Genomic DNA, 16,716 nt, shown 5'->3' on the forward strand with positions numbered 1-16,716 from the left:
GGCCAAAGTTCGTTTTCACTTCAATCCGAGATCTTTTGCGACGCATTTCAAGCCCCAAATTCCCCGTGACAACTTATCCGCCTGCTCCGTCTCACCAGTACATTCAAATCGAAACAAATCATCATGGGTGGTGCAAGCCGCGAAGGTTGGTGGCCCGTCGCCCGATCCTAATCATCCTCCCAGCAATACTAACCCTGTTGCAGGCGGCAAAGTCAAGCCGCTCAAGGCACCAAAGAAGGAGAAGAAGGAAATGGACGAAGATGAGATTGCCTTCAAGGCCAAGCAAGCAGCAGGTATGCTGATTCTCTCTCATGTCCTTGACCGCGGGCTCGACTAAACTTTTGGGCAGACGCCAAAGCACGCAAAGAACTGGCAGAGAAGGCCAAGGGCAAAGGACCTCTGAACGCCGGGCAGCAGGGTATCAAGAAGAGCGGCAAGAAATAGAGGATTTGGGACATATTGGCTTGTTTATGTGCACATGGAAGCGAGGCGTAATCGGTTTTTTCTATTTCTAGAGCTGAACCCCCGATCTCGAGGAGGCTGCCTTGGACCCAGAAGCCGAAGACATGACGAGTGGGATACACTGCGGTGGAGGATCAAACACAGACACCTGTCTAGCGAGCTGGTCGATAGCAGGCCAGATTCAAACGCAGTGGCTGAGGATGAGATAGATGGCCAGCATGATTTCCATGAAACAGTGGATGGCCTTTGTTTCACTTGTTTTTGAACACTGCACACCACCTACACTACATGGTGCCTATTAGGTATGAAGGAGACTGTTCTCTCGTTCTGCAGGCCCGTCTGAACCCTGGACCAGGCAGCTCAAAGAAAGATTTGTGATTGCGGCGGCCGCCCTTCTCATCCTGTTGACTCCAACGTTCCAGGTTGGCAGCAATCATGATGCCTGCTACTGCCGTGAGCGCAAGCAGTTGCCATCAGCGCCGTCAGCTGCTTCACTGTCTTGGTCGCAACGCAAGCACCTTTGTTTATTTTCCACTGTCGACTGCGGACACACTAACTTGAAGCCTGAGTCTCGCGTCACTTCAACTTTGCCTTTTCATCTGTCTCCCAGCTGCTTTTTCCTCCTCCCGTCTTCACAAAACGAAGCACGCGAGTCCACAGCCCATCACTTCTTCATCTCTCCGTTCCATCTCTGCTTTCATCCGGTCTTCGCGCCTTTCACTTCAACTCATCTCATCGCAGCCATGGATGATAGCACTCCTCCTGAGCCGCGCGAGGAGCGCGTTCCTCGAATTCCTCCTGGAAAGCTTACGACGTGGGTTTTCTATGCTCTTCCAAGGAAGGACTTGTATGACTCTCAGACTAACATGCTGCTCGAACAGCATCAACGCAGAACCCACCATCTCAATCTTCCACAAGTTCACCAAGACCGCAGTTCTGCACCTGGTCGATGGCAAATTCCCCCGCGATGCAGCCATGGTCTTCTGCGATCGCATCCGTCACCAACTCATGGACAACCCCGGTGCTAAATCTTTCACCATGACCGGAGGCGATAGCACTACTTTGACTGAGGTCATTGCATGGATCAAGCAGTGCATTGCTGAGCAGGCTATTGTCAAGTGGAAAGACGTGAGTTGTGAACACCCGACAATACACTAACGCGGTCTTTCTCCGTTTTATCTAACCAAGATTTCAATTTCAGATCGACAACGAGACTCCCAGACTCTTTACCATCTACGCCAATGTCATCATCTGCGCCACGTACCTGGGCATCCCTGCGCGCGACCTTGCCGAGGGCTTGACCAAGCGCATGCAAGCGATCGCCCGCAAGGTCTTGATGAGCTGGGACGAGGTCGAATGGTTCTACAAATCGCCAGCTCTCAACGCATGTGGTGACTCGGTCCGCGAGGTTGCCGCAGCCAGCATTTTCTGGGCATGGTGGAACCACAAGCTGAATGATGAAGACACCCCCGACGACATGAAGTTCCTTGACGTGTTGAGAAAGGAGATCCCAAAGCTCGACAAGGACTTGCATGACTGGTGTGCGCGCCACGAGCAGGAGGTTCGCCAGAAGTGGGAAGACAAGAAGAATGGCAAAGTGGCTGAAAACGGCGGTGACGATGGATTCACATCTGGCGGTGTCGGCGGCGGTTGGAATGAGACTCAATCGGCTGCTCGTATCGGTGGTGGTTGGGATGATGTTCCATCGGCTGCTACTGCTGGTGGTGATTGGGACCAGGCTCCTGCAGCTGCTGCTGATGTTGGCGGCGGTTGGGATATTCCTCCTCCTCCAGGTCCTACCGCTGCAATGGGCGCCGACTGGGAAACTGCTCCTGCGAATGTTGCCGCTGCTCCTGCTGCTGTTGGCGGTGATTGGGATAACGCCGCTGCTGCTTCTGGTTTCGCTGCGACAGCTGGCGCGAAGGTCACTACAGGTGACACATTCGCACCTCAATTCGGTTCCAACGCACATGTCGCCGACTATGCCACCGCTTCCAGCAGCCGTCCTACACAACGTGGCAGTTCTTCTGGCTTCGACTCTGCCATTGCCGTGGAGAGCGCATCAACCTCCCCCGTCTCTTTCGAGGACAAACCTGCAGATGGATATCGCCGAGGCAATGAAGCGCCAAACAATACGCCATCGTTTTCCGGACTTGACGAGGACTTGGGCCGTGTCACTGATGACTGGGCGGACGAAATGAACGAGCAGAGCGCAGCCTCTGGATATGCCTGGTAAAGAGTGACTGGACTCTGTCAAGCAAGACTGTCTTCCAATCCCGGACGGAAGGTTGGCATGAAGGCTCCATGTTATTAGGGATCCTGCTGATCGGCATGGTCTAGCAAAGAGGACAGTTGGAGCAGGGGCAGTCTTGTGAACAGGAACCAATTCTATCCGGGACAGAAAACAGTCTGCAGCGCTTCGATCCGACGAAGCTTCTGTGTACTAGCACTATCTAGGTACATAGTAATTACTATGCTGCTGAAACTTGAACTTGAACCACTTGTAGCAGGATGATATGGGTCCATGGTTAGTACTACTACCGAGGTGCAGTGCTGTAATCATGAACTTGAACCGACCGTCGACTGAACTAGGCAGTATTGAGCAATGGTGCCTAAAGCCCTTGCTGCGTTTCAAGTTGGTGTCCCGAGTAATAATGCCAGCAGTTCCTTTTGCCTTTGTATCACTAGTAGTACCGTAGGTATCCATCTTACGGGGCTCAACTGAGGTAGCCTGGGTACCAGGTTGGTAGCGAAGTAGGTACTACTAGTACTAAGGTATAACCCGAGCAGACTGTACACTTGTAGTCCTCGTACACGGACATGGATCATACCTAGTCTTTGATTCGTATATATATTATCATCTATGTGCTACGAGACATATAAGGCACATTCAAGGGACTGGACTGGGCTTGAGTCACTCAAGTTGTTGCAGTGGTAGGTGATGTGTTTCAAGTTGTTGAAATGATGTTTTGATGTTTCCGGAAATGGAATATTTATTCAATTCGACTTCAAGTTTCCGACACCACTTACCGTTCAACAACAATCTAATTGTCATAAAGCCAGAGACCGTGACGATTTCCTTGGCCACAGGTGCTTCAGAATAGAAGCGACAGGTAAAGATACAGCATTTAACGATAGCAAAAGAGATCCTTCCGAGGGCCCGTCCAAGCGACCCAACCCCTACCCCTGGTCCAGACTCCATCTGCAGTACTCCTGGGCACTGCAGGCTGGATATGTCTGGGCTTCAGCTGAAGGGGCCAGCCAGCACTTAAACTATCCAGTGTACCTTATGCACTGCTATCTCCGTGCCAGTTGGATCCTGTACACATGGCAAGTATTCCACAACCATTTGCATCACAGATCGTGGCCCAGCACCAAAGGGACACGTCCATGTACAATGTCAAAATATGGTTCAATTCGCTTGTATTTGATATCATTACAAACATCCTATCTATGCAAGGGAGGTGATCCACTCCCACGGCAGAACATGCATGTATAAGAAACCAAGGCACCCAAGTCCTTCCTATGGGCGCTTCCTTCATCGCCTTCCTTTCCCTCAAAATGCGCTCTGTCTCGTGCTTGATTTGGACAAGGAGCTAGCCCATCATTCTGTGATGGGTGTGGTCCCGGAGCAGAGAACAAGACTCCAGGCACTGGGTAGCTACTCTAGGAAGTAGCTGCTGTTGATTCAATTGGTGGTACAACCGGTGTTGGATTCAAATCACTTAATGCTTCGTGGCTGAGCTGGTCAGACCAGTAAGTGCGCTGAGTAGTTGTTGGACCAGCGTGGTGACTTCAGACAGAAGATCGCCGGCATCGACCTTTCCACCAAGAGCTTCCACATCGGTCAAAAGAGTCTGGACTTCCGTGATGCTGGTGTTCAAGTCGGAACCGACGCCACCCAAAGATCCCGAGAGACCAAGGCTGCCGAGGGTGCTGTCCAACTGGCTAATCAGGCCTGAGAGAGTGGACTTGACCGTGGTCAAGGTTCCATTGACATCAGTCTCTGCGTCACTCAGGATCTTGTTGATAGAAGAGTCGAGGTCGGTGACGGAGCCGGTGATGGTGCTCAACAAGCCGGTCACCGTAGCCAAAAGGTCGCCGACAAGGTTGGTCACGGGGGACAAGTCGATGAGGGCACGCTTCTCAACGACGGCATCCACGGTGGGTGCTGCTTCCCGCTTGACCTCAAGGGCATTGCTACCTGAGGCAGCTACAGTAATGATTAGCGTTCATGTTGATGCCGCTGGGGATCAGAAAACCTACCATTCAAGGGAACAGCCAGCGCAGAGGCTGTGAAGAGGAGTGTGGCGATAACAGCTGAGGAACGCATCTTGCTTGGTTGAATTGGAATAGACTTTTCGTGTCTTGAATGAGTGACGGAGGGAACGGCAAAGGAAGGACTTGGTTTGAGCACTTGTATAGAGCTTGAGAGAAGATGAGATGCAGGCGATGGCGAGAAGGAAGAAAGGATCATGGGCCACCTGTGGCTTTAAGTATGTCGGTGCTCTTCAGTCAGTTAGACCCAGCTCCATTGCGAGAGCCTCCTGAAATTTGAATCGGCGTCGATATGGAGTCTTGTCTTTGACCACTTCGGCCATCACATCATGTTGTTTTCCCCGTGGTCTCAAGCCATATCCAGAATGGCATCATCTTCATCCCATCTTCACCCGTGCTCCCTGTAGCGTCACCTTTCATGGGGAATTGCCAACGTCGATCCCTTGTAGTTGTAGGCTAAGGCCATATAGTGGCTTAATCTTTGTGATCCCAATATGGATGGATCTGCGAGTGTACAACTTGTCGGGTCATCATGACAGACAGCAAGTGGAGAATAAAGTCCATAAACCGTGGGGCAAGACCAGAGCAAAGAGACCAAAGTAAGGGGGACGTTGAGCCGCACAAGGCTGCGGCTGGCGATCGTCGTCCTGCACCCGATATTTTGTCACTGACGATTCTTAACATGTACCACTCACAACGCCGCCTTATCGTATCAGAAAAATCGATCCCTTTCTTGTCAAGACCGTACCTCTTGACTCGCACTACTTACTTCTAAGAGGCGTGGACGCGTTCGCGGTATATGGTAGTCGCTGCATGAGACCAATTCGGGTCACATCACTCTCGTTAGTGCTAACATGGAGAGGTTGGCTCCTTTCCTCTCTAGCAGCCGCCGCTGTTCCAAAGCTTTGACCATTTCGTCATCAACACAACTGAAGCGCATGTTTTGCATGTGATGCTGGATTGGTGCAGCATGGCGCCAGTACCAGTACTGTTTCAAGGTTGCAGGGAGAAAAATAGCCAGGTTGGAAGGCGCGGAGGTACGTAAGCCGCGCCCCGGTTGTCGTGATCGTTGAAGCCCTCCACAACCAACACAGGGGACGCGAGGATAGGCTATCTCTGGGGAAGACAATCTCGGAACATTGTTAGGGCGCCCACAGGGTCCCTAAGTGACACTTTGACGCCGGGGGTCTCCAGCCTTGTCTTGAACGACAGTGGATTCTGTAACTGCCTGAATCGGCTTGACGCGCTTGACAGCTGGCCTCAGCACCCTGTCACGGCGAGCTTCACCTTCCTTATTCCGACTTTGTCGTGTCGTTTCGACCTCCTCTTCGCCAGCCCCCTACAAGCATACCCAGCAAGATCGACATGCTCAAACACCAGGTTGATTTCTGTCATGAAATAGCCCGGAGCATGGACCTGACTTCTTGAATAGAGGCAACAACAATGTCGATCACAAGTGTTTGCCTGGCAGCCAGGAGTAATTGGCCTCGAGGACGCAGAGATTGGACAGCAGATGGTAGAGGCAGCGCAGGAGCGGAAGGATGTCGGAGAGGAAGAGACGGCAGACATCATGAGAGAAGAATATGAGGAGACGGCCGACTACATGCTGTGCCACTGGCAGGCGTGTTGACCCAGCTTCCTGTTGTGTTGTCGTTGTCGTTGTTGTCGCCGTCGCCCGCAGGGCGCACAGTGCAAGACTCGGACCGCAGACTCGGACTGCCGGAAGACGCGGTTCATGTGCGACTCCTTCGCTCCTTCCCTCAAGGTCTCCCTGGTACTGCCTCTGAGTTGTGTTCCTACACTGCAGAGCTCTTGCCTTCCAGTGCTGCCCGCATGTTCCATGTCGTCGCAAACTTGAAGTTGAAGCCTGCAGCCTGCTACTGCAGTGAGGCACACTTGTCCTTGGACTGCCCCCTGTGAGGGACCTAAAGTTGCTTCAGGTTCCAGAGACCTGCAATACAAATCATCCTGCGATATCAAGGTTTCAAGAGCGTTGTGACCAGAAAAGAGTGCAATTAAACATGTCTCCTCTGCTTTTCTCAGTTCTGTCTGCATTCCCACTCCTTCTCTCTTGTGGCCGCACCCTTGAGCTTGATTCCCGGCAATCATGTGCTCTGAATTACTATCCATGTTCACCTGACGGGGCCTCTGCTCGCGATGTGCCTGTGATCGGACCTGGCCTGGCTCAGCTCTATCTCGACCTGATCCAGACTGTGAACCCTTCCACTGTGCGGGGGTATGGAAATACGGGTGCTGTTGGTCGAGCTGGTGGACGCAGGCAATCGCCTGGCAGGATCTGCTGCAAGTTGGCGACCAGGCATGATCTCCACCAATCTAACTTAAGACAGGTGCACAGAACACTCAGTGCCTGCTTGTGCTCAGCTACAATATTCCCGTTTGCTGGGTAGTGATTGTTCATGCCTGCAATCCTGGCTTCAGCTGATGAACCTATTCTAGGACCGTTTCACCACAAATTATTACCTGCCTGATGGCTCCTACGGTTCGATCAGTTCTGGCAACTATACCACTCCCGCCGGGGACCATGCGAACCTGATCACAGGCACTTACGAGCTGGCCAACGGGCAGACCGGGAACATCTATGAGGAAGACCCGATTGAACAGCCCAATACCTCAACATTGCTGCTGCCAAGCCCTTTCACGAGCAGTGGAGTAGGTTCAGCGATACCGGCAAGTCAAGTCGGTGGCCAGGCGACTTACACACCGCCGTCTATGGCGACTTACACGCCGCTACCTATGCCGACTTACACATCGCTACCTATGCCGTTGCTGCCTCCTATGCCAACTTCTTCCACGACGTCGAGCGCCAACAACAACATTACCGGTAGTGGCAATGCAACCGACGGTGTCAGGAGCACGCGGGCTGGAACCGGCACAGGCTCTATGACTGCTTCTGTGACAGGAGATCCTTCACTCACACCGCCGATAACCGGTGATGGCTCTGGGCATGGCAGATGTGCCCTATGCCACCAGCGGCTGCTTCTGCTGATGATAGTAGTTGCTTATCACATTTGGTATGCATAGGTAGTTTCGAGCAAGCCTTCGCTAGTTAATAGCCCTCGGAGCGAAGAGTAAACATGCTTCATTGAGATTGAGGCGGACTTGCATGGCAGGGAAATGTCATCCGCAAACAACGCACTGGTGATCGATCTGGCGGGGGATACCATTCTACTGGGCTGATATCGCGCGAGTTGCACGGGTGGGATCAAACAATCCGGGGAAGAGCTGCCCGTAGTGCGGGCGTTGACCGCTATGATTGGGGCTTGTTGATATTTGTAGTACTAGTAATGGGACATTCCTTCAGTATTTATTAGTCTGAGCCTCACTGCAAGACAATGACCCCGAGTTGAGACTTTCACCTCACCTTACAACGGCTACTGCTGAATCGCTGAATCAACCGCTGAGAGGCGAGCTGACCGGATGATGGGTCATCCGCTGCTGGAGGACAGAGGCAATGGACCTCATCGCTTCCGGCTGTGGCTGCTTTTAGCCAGTACTTATAAGGTATTTCCGGTAGGACCCAGTACCCCTGTTTGCGCGGGGCAGAGGGGATTGATAGACCCTGAAGCACCCGCTAATTGGCCGTTGTATGCCATTGGCAGCGGGAATCAGAGCTTAAGCGATTTTAACACGCCTGCAATGCCTGCGCTGCCCGATGGATTGGTTGGAAATTTTATTTGTGGTGTGAGGCAGATCCCGTTATCATTCGTTCCTTCCCGCAAAGCGCGGGAAGGCTGTTGGTTGTCAGCTCGGCGAGCTGCTGGCTACCCACTCCGGCCGCTCGTACTACACCAGTGCTACTAGTAGCCCACCCAGACTTCTGCTGAGAATCTACCGCCCGGACAGTTGCAACAATCCACGCTTAATCATCAGACACAAATCACACCAGTACGCCGCGCGCTCGCCAGACTATCATCTCAGTGTTTCCCTTCTAATCGACCACGAACATCTTCAGTCCGCTGCGGCCCCGTACCTTCAGCCTCTCTCTGCCTCTCTCTGCCTTTCTCCGCCAGAGTCCGGCCATTTGACCTTCGGGAGCGCAGGTTGATACCGGGAAAATGACATGACTGCGCGGGATGATGGAAGATATTTTGGGAGACGACCTCCCTCTCGCACCCACCAGGCTGTTTGAACGGCTCTCCCAGATCCCCAATTACACCTGGGACCGATCGGTAAGTTTTTGGTTGAAAGTCGCGAAGGGCCTGGCTGACCAAGACTCAGTTTGCGCCGTTTCATTCCACGTACGATCACTGGTGAGTTGTCCCAGTCTCCATATCCGGACCCATGTGGTTTGCAAAGCTGACCTTGATCAAAATCAATAGGCACGTTTATGGCATCCTCCACAACCCCGACGTCGTTAGTCCGCGTGCCTCTGCGAGTACCCTCAACAGCCTCTCCGGTCATTCCGGCTCGAACAGAAGTTCGCCAAAACTCAATCCTCACCGACCTACTTTACGGCATCACCATTGGAGTAGCATCAGTGCCACATCTACTGATAGCGAGTTTCTCTCGTCCAGAGATGACCCTGACCCGATATGGCTCCCCGTCCTCGCTCGTATCAGTACGCATGTGCTGCGCTTGGAACGGGAGTTTCATTACAACCAAACAATGATGAAAGACTTGGATCCCGAATGCGATCACACACTTCGGCCCATTGAGATGTTTAAACTGCCAACCACACCGGGAGACCCAAATCAATTGGGCATGTGTGTTTACGAGGCCCCGGGGAAGAACTATCTGCGCGAGATCCTGGATTTTGGCCCCGCATTCTATGGCTTACAGGGTGCCAAAATAAGCACTGATGGAACTCCAGGCGAGCGAGTGCCTCTCCAAGCATTCTTGGATTTTGCCATCGGTGCCTCGGAAGCGTTGGAACTGTTGCACCACGGTGCGAACTGTGTACACGGCGAGATCCGCTCCGACACCTTCCATTGGAACAGGGAAACAAATAGTGTCAAGCTGCTCAACCATGGAAACGGGCCCCGTGCGTTTGAGAATCTCCTGTCCAGCGAGGGCTGGGCCACCGTCAGCCGAGAGATCGGAGTGAAGAATAAATTGCAGTTTATCGCACCGGAGCAAACTGGACGGTTAGCCGCCGACGCTGATAGTCGAACGGATATCTACAGCTTAGGAATTCTCTTCTGGACTCTGTTGACAGGCCAGCCGGCATTTGATGCGGAAACACCCATCGATATTGTTCAACGGGTGTTAACGCACCGTCTGCCATTGGTCACCGCTATTCGCATGGATATTCCCGATGCGATTTCTAAAATCATTGCCAAGATGACGCAGAAACAAATGGATGAGCGATACCACTCAGTTAGTGGGCTAAAGTATGACTTGATACAGATTCAGAGGTTGCTCGGCGAGGGTGAACAGGACAAAATCAACAACTACAAGGTTGGGCAGCGGGATGTGTCATCCTTTTTCATCTTACCGACCAAGCAGTTTGGCCGCGATGCAGAGATTGAACGGATCACTGAGATCATTGAAAAGGCCCACAAGCGCCAGAGTACGGCCGGGGCACGACCTTCCCCATCGCAACAAGGTATGCTGAATGCGACCTCGAATTCCTCTCTTTCCGACGGCCGGGTAGAAGGTGCCGACGTGCCAGACGGTTCCGATTCGTCTAGCTCTTTCGGCGGCAGGGAGTCTCGAAGTAATTCCACCACGATAGGCTTGGAGAGCCATGTCTTGAACCCGTTATATGGCAACAAGATCAGTCTGCACGCCAAACGAAATCGTGGAGTTACCGACCCCCGCGCTACACCTTTGGACGTGGTGTCAGATCGGGACAGCAGTTTTTCGGGTGGTCTGCAGCAGTCCTCCGACACATTGCCTGGATTGATGACAAGGCGCAGAAGCAGCCAAAAGTTCAAGCGTAGGAGCAAGACGGATGTTATCTGCATCCTAGGTCCTGCTGGGATAGGGAAGACCACCCTGATCAAGACAGTGCAGCCTGTCGTCCGGCGGTACGGATATTTCGCTCTTGCACGGTTCGACAAGGCTCGTCCGTCTCCCTTCGAGCCACTCATCAAGGTTTTGGCTAGCCTCTTCAGGCAGATATTCTCGGAAAAGGATGTCAATACGCCATACCATGAACATATCCGATCCCATGTCACCCCATTCTGGCCTGTTTTGCATTCGGTCTTGGACTTGCCGGCCACCCTCCTTGATGTGGCCGTATTCCACAAGAAATCGTTGAGCAAGAACGACCTCACCGCACAAAGTGTCAATACCGAGGTTCCTACCCCCAACAGTGGCTCGAAGTTGGACTATCCGCCTAACCATAGCACCTGGGACACCAATGGCTTTCTACGGGGCCCTGCGAACTCCAAGTCTATCCGGCTGATAAACACGTATCTGGAGGTCTTGCGCACAATGTGCACGGGCAAACTGATCTGTATCTGCTTGGACGATATGCAAGTCGCCGATGACGAGTCGATCGATTTACTGATGCACATCATCAAAGCCAAGGTTCCAGCTGTCTTGACCCTGTCTAGCAGGGTGGACAACGGCATTATTCCCAATAGCGCCCGAAAGATATTAGAGCTCGATTCGACAAACAAAATCGAACTCGGGAATCTCCAGGAAAAGCATGTCTTTGAATATGTGGCGGAAACTATGTCCCGCCCTGTGGAGGACGTGATACCGGTTGCCGCTGTTGTCTATGCAAAATCTGAGGGGAATCCTTTCTTCGTCAAAGAGATGCTCCAAACCTGTTATCAACGGAACTGCTTATGGTACGATTGGAAGGAATCTGGCTGGCAATTTGACCTGGACAAGATCTTCAACGAGTTTAGCTCCGAAGGCTACATGGACGCCAGCTACCTCGCCAGACGTTTCCAAGAACTGTCACCTGCAGCTCGCTCGATTCTTGCTTGGGCTTCCTTGATCGGGACTACATTCTCCTTCAAACTCATTCAGTCCATCATGACTGGAAGTTATTTCTATAGCAGCGGCAGGGACCAAACACACGACGTGACCTGCCCCAAGCGCGCGAAACATTTCAATCTCTCAGAAAGCGACTGCGTTAACGGACTCCAGGAACTGGTCAACGCATATGTTGTGACACCAGGAACCAGCGATGACGAATTCCGTTTCACACATGCACGATATCTGAAAGCCGCAAACGAGATGCGCGAGTGCCAAAACGTCAGCAAAATGCACTTTATAATTACCCAGGCCATGATGGTGTATCTCAGTCAGTGCAGGTTCTCTCTGTATCCTCTGGCACGCCATATCTGTCTATCGGCAGACATTATCAAGGAAAGGATTCCCACCCGGATGCGGTATCGAGATGTGCTCTGGCGTGGAGCGCAGAAGGCAATCGAGACAGGTGCCAAGCAAACCGCGCTGTGGTACTACAAAACAGCCCTTAAGCTGCTACAGGATGACAGATGGGATACAGACAACCAAGACGTCTTCTACGATGAGACTCTCCAGCTACTCGTTAATAGCGCCGAGATCATGTATCTCCAAGGAGAGAAAGCCGAAGCCTTGGAACTCTTGAAGGAAACGTTCGCAAATGCCCGTTGTCCTGCTGACAAAACGCGGTCATACATATTGAAGGGCCGGATTCTGGCCAGTCAAGGGAAATTTTCCGAGGCCTTCGCTGCGCAACGAGAGTGTCTGGAAGAGCTGGGTATCTCCTTGCCAGATGTTACTTGGGACGACTGCGACGTCGAATTCGAAAAATTGGCGTCACGGATCCAGGAGCTCGACCACGAGAAGTTGCTGTCAACCCCCTTAAGTGAGGACAGGGCCGTCATCGCATTGGGGACAGTGCTAAGTGAATCTCTGGGCGCTCTTTACTGGTCCGATGCCCTGCGTTGGTACCAGGTCGTGATCGCTTATGTGAAGGCCGTACTGGACCGGGGAACTTTTGTCCAGGCTGGGTTAGGGTTCACAATGCTAGGCGCAGTTGCGATAGGGAGATTCAAAAACATTGAGTTGGGTTTGTCCTATGGAAATATTGCGCATGAATTTTACAACATTTACGAAGATTCATGGACCCGCGGTAGGGGCTGGACGTTGTTTACACTGTTTATCGGCCACTTTCAGACGCCAGTACGGAACTTGCTTCCTATCCTGGACAATGCACTTGAATACTCGTTGGCATCTGGCGACAGATTTGTGAGCCTGCTCAACATAGGTGTGATGGCCCTGTCGAGGTTTTGGGCAGGTCAAGACCTGGCGGAAGTGGAGGCGTTCTGCAATTATGGGCCTGAAGAGTTCGACAACTGGGAAAAGGATCGAAGAGGAGGGACTCTGCTTGTCGCCATAAGACAAGTCGTTCGCGCATTGCAGGGAAAGACGATCGCAGCGGACGCCCGAACGCTTCTCAACGATAGCAACCATGACTCTGAATGTTGGCTGGCGGAGTGCGCACAATATGCGGCCAATGCCAGCCGAGCTCGCGATATATATCAAGCTATGTCACTGGTCGCATACCACCTGATGGGTTATCACGAACAAGTTATCCAGGTCGGCAGGAAGTTGCTGAGTACAACCCTCGACGAACTGTGGTCGAACCGACCAGTCTGCGGAGCTCGGTTTTACACCGCCTTGTCGTTAGTCGCGATTGCAAGGGAGAAACCAGAAGAAGAGCGAGCACTCTATCTGGAGGAGGCGAAAGAGCTCAAGCGCTTCATTGATAACTGGGGCAAAGCCAACGACGTGAATTACTTTGCCTGGTCCCACTTAGTTGGGGCCGTGATCGCAGAAGTCTCTCACGACTACGTCAATGTCATTCCCAACTTGGAAATGGCCATCGATCACTGCCAAGTCCATGGATTTGCATTGGAAGAGGCTCTAGCAATCGAAATGCAGGCTGAATTTCTGCTTGCGCGCGGAGCTAAAAGAGCTGGCAAAGTTATGATCCAAGAAGCTATTGCAGCCTGGAACAGGATCAACGCAAGTGGGAAGGCAAAACAGCTTGCGGATAAGCACGAATGGTTGATCAAAACCGCCACAACCGCCAGAACGATGGACGCGACCACGCAGACAGAAGATTTGCATGCCTTGACCGTTAGCGAGGACACACAGGCGCAGAGCAAGCGTGACTATACGTCGGCATGGGTACAACCCAAAACAGGTGCGACAAATCAGGGTTCGCAAGATGTGCCAGGACTGGGACTTGATATCCTGGATCTCACATCGATCCTCGAATTTTCCCGAGTTATCAGCTCCGAACTGCAGATCAATAGTCTTCTGTCGAAAATGGCGTCGGTCATTCTTGAATCAGTGGGGGGTCAGGCTGAGTTCTGCGCCATCGTGATCGACTTGGAAGACCAAGGTTGGTGCGTCGCAGCCAGCGCGGATCATGAAACAGGTGTCAAAACCTATCCCGACGGGATTCCCTTGTCGGAGGTTGACGATCAAGCCGCGCAGCAGATTACGCATTACACTTTACGCACCAGGGAGACTGTATTCGTCCAGAATGTGCTCGAAGACGACCGCTTTTCAAACGTCGGAGATGCCTATTTAGCGAACCACCCTTCTGGCCGGGCAGTCATTGCTATCCCCATCGTCCAAGCTGACCACCTAATGGGAGTCATCCACTTGGAGGGCAGGCCAAATGCTTTTACGCAGCGAAACATGATTGTCCTCAACCTTCTTACCAACCAGGTGGCAATTTCTCTGGGCAATGCATTGTTGTATAGGAAGGTCCGCAAAGTGAGCGCTTCGAACGCCAGTATGGTGGAGTCTCAGAGGCGTGCCCTAGCAGCTGCCCGGGAAGCCGAAGCCAAAGCCAAGGAGGCAGAAGCCGAGGCCATGCACAATGTCAAGTTAAAAGAAGAAGCCGCCAAAGCCAAGTCGATCTTTTTGGCCAACGTCAGCCATGAGCTTCGAACGCCATTGAACGGTGTCATCGGCATGTCGGAACTACTCAAAGGTACATCCTTAAGCAAGGAGCAGGAACAATATGCAGACAGTATCCGGGTTTGTGCCGATACGCTACTGACCGTTATCAACGACATCCTGGATTTCTCCAAGCTCGAAGCTGGGAAGATGCAGATGTTTACGGTTCCCTTGAATCTGAAGGAGACGATCACGGAGGTCGTACGTGCGTTGGCATACACTAACCAGGAACACGGTCTGCAGACCATTGAGGATCTCCAAATCGACGACGGACTCGTCTTGGGCGATCCTGTACGGCTGCACCAGATTTTCATGAACCTATTGAGCAACGCATACAAATTCACGCCAAAGGGATCAGTGACGGTGCGAGCGCGTAAGAATGCCGAGACTACGGATAAAGTCAAGATTACTTGCTCTGTTGCAGACACCGGTATCGGCATCACCAAAGAGCAGCTTTCCAGACTCTTTCAGCCTTTTTCGCAAGCAGACTCTTCCACAGCTCGTTCATATGGTGGCAGCGGCTTGGGTCTCAGTATTTGCAAAGCCATGATTGAAAACGTTTTGGGCGGTAAGATCTGGATCGAATCTACGGCCGGAGTAGGCACCACAGTTTCATTCACGCTCACTTTCCAAAAGGCGCCCCAAAACAGCAGTGTCCCAGACGACATGGGAATTGCGGCGAAGGATCCGGACCCGATGGCTCGGTGGTCGCAGGCTGCGAGCCCCGAACTGGAGCATAAAAACTTCCACTTCTTCGATCTGAGTAATATTCCACGGTCGGAACTGCGAGTCTGCATTGCAGAAGACAATCAGATAAACAGGAAGATTGCCATGTCGTTTGTCACCAAACTCGGTCTCAAGTGCGAGGCATACGAGGATGGGAAACAGGCGTACGAAGCTCTGAAAGCCAAAAGCAAACAAGGCACACCTTTTCACCTGGTGTTGATGGATGTGCAGATGCCTGTGTTAGACGGGTATGAGGCGACCAAGGCGATCCGAGCGGACCCTGATCCGCAGGTGAGCCAAGTCCTCATCATCGCCATGACTGCTTCTGCCATCCGTGGAGACAGGGAGAAATGCTTGGAGGCTGGGATGAATGACTATCTTGCCAAGCCTGTGAGACAAACCGCTCTCAAGGCCATGCTGGATGAATATCTCAATAATACCCAATTGGCTGCTGAGGCCGCAAAGAAGAACTTGGCTTCGAAAGTCACACCCGGTGACAAAGTCAACGGCCAGCTAGAAAGCAGCCATGACAAATCATCGTTGTCGAGTGGCACCCCAAACAAGTCACAATTGAGCCGCTCATTCCAGCGGGTTATGGGAGATGTCGAAGCGAACGCCGCGGCAGCACAGGAGAATCGTGGGGCGGTGAGAAGCCCTGATAGCGGGAAAAAGGAAACAGAAGGAGTAGGGGGCGACACCATTTTGGCAACCGTCCCTCCTCTGGATGGGCACACCGATGCCCAGGACACGGGCAAGGATTAGACTCTAGTACATGCTGTTGTGTCATGCCGGAACATGATCCCTTGCCCAACAGCGGTGAGGTGATACATATCAAGGTTGGGGGCGCGATTGTCGGGTTTTGCGGTGTTCAAAATGGGATTATGACATGATGACCAGTATGCATGCAAGGAGTTGGGCGTTGCGCAATCGGAAGACGGCCTCTCAGGGGCCGCAAGGAACGGATGCAACTGGACTGAGATAACATTTCCTCATGGCATTGGTAAGGGTTGACAATAGACGTGGGGTCTATCTCGGCTCAAACGGCCGCGAAATCTTTTTCTTTCAACTTTGATGTTCTGCGTGCAATGAACTGTTATCGAATGGATCAGGTGTCGACTCGGTGTATAGCACTGGCTTTGTCGGATTTCGGGATTATAGAGAACGAGCAACTCGTATGATTGTACTCCTGACCACATCGTCTCGATCCAGTAAAGTTTGAGTCGTAGTGTTTGGTTGCAGCGGCAGCGGGTGGTGCTGAAGTTCAGGAAGCGCAGCCTCGCCTCCCCTTTTTCCTTATAGCGCTATCCCCTAAATGGACGTTCTTGGCCTTGATGAGGCTGAACCACAGCCAATCACAGGGCAAGGGGC

The 16,716-nt window shown here is 52.4% G+C and overlaps 5 protein-coding genes across 5 annotated transcripts; 4 read left to right on the top strand and 1 right to left on the bottom strand.

The window, feature by feature from the left end:
* Positions 1-123: 123 nt before the first annotated feature.
* On the top strand, positions 124-444 carry HMPREF1120_08648 (uncharacterized protein; the record flags this gene model as incomplete). Its single annotated transcript, XM_009162912.1, has 3 exons — positions 124-145; positions 204-293; positions 350-444. 3 exons carry the CDS (start codon positions 124-126, stop codon positions 442-444), a joined length of 207 nt encoding a protein of 68 aa, XP_009161160.1.
* Positions 445-1,205: 761 nt separating this feature from the next.
* Positions 1,206-2,698, top strand: HMPREF1120_08649 (uncharacterized protein; the record flags this gene model as incomplete). The annotated part of the gene is made up of 3 exons (XM_009162913.1): positions 1,206-1,276; positions 1,344-1,590; positions 1,664-2,698. 3 exons carry the CDS (start codon positions 1,206-1,208, stop codon positions 2,696-2,698), a joined length of 1,353 nt encoding a protein of 450 aa, XP_009161161.1.
* Positions 2,699-3,868: 1,170 nt separating this feature from the next.
* HMPREF1120_08650 (uncharacterized protein) lies at positions 3,869-6,329 on the bottom strand. Its single transcript, XM_009162914.1, has 2 exons — positions 4,729-6,329; positions 3,869-4,675 (listed from the first exon to the last, which is right to left on the bottom strand). The coding sequence occupies exons 1-2, from the start codon at positions 4,937-4,939 to the stop codon at positions 4,188-4,190; spliced, it is 699 nt and encodes a 232-aa protein (XP_009161162.1). The 5' UTR covers positions 4,940-6,329; the 3' UTR covers positions 3,869-4,187.
* On the top strand, positions 5,411-8,109 carry HMPREF1120_08651 (uncharacterized protein). Its single transcript, XM_009162915.1, has 3 exons — positions 5,411-7,041; positions 7,089-7,144; positions 7,198-8,109. Exons 1-3 carry the CDS (start codon positions 6,762-6,764, stop codon positions 7,780-7,782), a joined length of 921 nt encoding a protein of 306 aa, XP_009161163.1. The 5' UTR covers positions 5,411-6,761; the 3' UTR covers positions 7,783-8,109.
* A 348-nt stretch (positions 8,110-8,457) lies between these two features.
* Positions 8,458-16,539, top strand: HMPREF1120_08652 (hpt sensor hybrid histidine kinase). Its single transcript, XM_009162916.1, has 3 exons — positions 8,458-8,930; positions 8,980-9,011; positions 9,081-16,539. The coding sequence occupies exons 1-3, from the start codon at positions 8,835-8,837 to the stop codon at positions 16,108-16,110; spliced, it is 7,158 nt and encodes a 2,385-aa protein (XP_009161164.1). The 5' UTR covers positions 8,458-8,834; the 3' UTR covers positions 16,111-16,539.
* The last annotated feature ends 177 nt before the right edge of the window (positions 16,540-16,716 follow it).

This window comes from Exophiala dermatitidis (assembly GCF_000230625.1).
Source record: "Exophiala dermatitidis NIH/UT8656 unplaced genomic scaffold supercont1.7, whole genome shotgun sequence".
Classification (NCBI taxonomy): Eukaryota; Fungi; Ascomycota; class Eurotiomycetes; order Chaetothyriales; family Herpotrichiellaceae; genus Exophiala; species Exophiala dermatitidis.